Source organism: Bison bison, unplaced genomic scaffold (assembly GCF_000754665.1).
Source record: "Bison bison bison isolate TAMUID 2011002044 unplaced genomic scaffold, Bison_UMD1.0 scf7180017864383, whole genome shotgun sequence".
Taxonomy (NCBI): domain Eukaryota; kingdom Metazoa; phylum Chordata; class Mammalia; order Artiodactyla; family Bovidae; genus Bison; species Bison bison.
In genome coordinates this window covers 2,230,626-2,231,554 of record NW_011494955.1, presented here as the reverse complement: position 1 = coordinate 2,231,554, position 929 = coordinate 2,230,626, and the positions used below count along the sequence as shown (strand labels likewise).

The following is a 929-nucleotide window of genomic DNA, read 5'->3' as shown; positions in this document are numbered from 1 at the left end:
ACACTGCGCGCTCACAAGAGGACCCACACCCAGGAGAAGCCTTTCCGCTGTGAGCACTGTGACAGAGCTTTCAGCCACCGAGGGAACCTCAATGTTCACCGACGCATCCACTCTGGCCTCAAGCCCTACGTGTGCATTGAGTGTCACAGTGCCTTCCGTCAGCTGGGGACTTTCAGACGCCACCAGAAAATCCATTCCAGATGACTGGCTCAGGACCCTGCCCTCAGATCTAAGTGCCTTCTACTCCGAGAAGGAAAATTGGGATTATTTGTCACTTATGTGATACAAAGAAAGGGTAACATGTGAAGACCTTACGATCATACTGGAACCCGATAGGGTTCCATTCACATGAATTAGGTGAATATTTGAGTGATGACTTATCTTTCCCTTCAGATTTTGTTCTCTACTTTAGTGTAGCCTGTGTTTTTGTGATAAGTTTTGGCTTTGTGTTGTCCTTATTCAGTGAATGCAGGTCTCATTAGTTTTCAGTACTTCTTCGAGAAACTGACTGAGGTCACTGCTGATTGTCCCCCCATTAGGCAAGATTTAATTGTACAATAGGATGCTCTTAGCAGAGTGGCCAGATGAAAAAGAGCATCACCAGTGAAATTTAAATTTCAAATAAACAAAGACATTTCTGTCAAATAAGTGTCCTGTGTATTTCCCCTTCCAAGATTTTTTTTCTTATTATTTTTTAACGTTACAATCTTGTATTGGTTTTGCCATATATCAACATGAATCCACCACAGGTATACTTATGTGCCCCATCCTGAACCCGCCTCCATCCTGCTTCCCTGTACCATCCCTCTGGGCCGTCCCAGTGCACCAGTCCAAAGCATCCACTATCGTGCATCAAACCTGGACTGGCGACTTGTTTTCCATATGATATTATATATGTTTCAATGCCATTCCCCCAAATCATCCCACCC

General features: G+C 44.3%; 1 protein-coding gene across 1 annotated transcript in view; it reads left to right on the top strand.

Annotated features, from left to right (window-relative positions):
* Positions 1–204, top strand: part of LOC105001674 (zinc finger and SCAN domain-containing protein 5B-like) — a 9,845-nt gene extending 9,641 nt beyond the window's left edge. The window contains exon 4 of the mRNA XM_010858057.1: positions 1–204. This exon is cut by the window's left edge and continues 6 nt beyond it. Within this exon, the coding sequence (XP_010856359.1) occupies positions 1–204 (204 nt within the window).
* Positions 205–929: the final 725 nt, after the last annotated feature.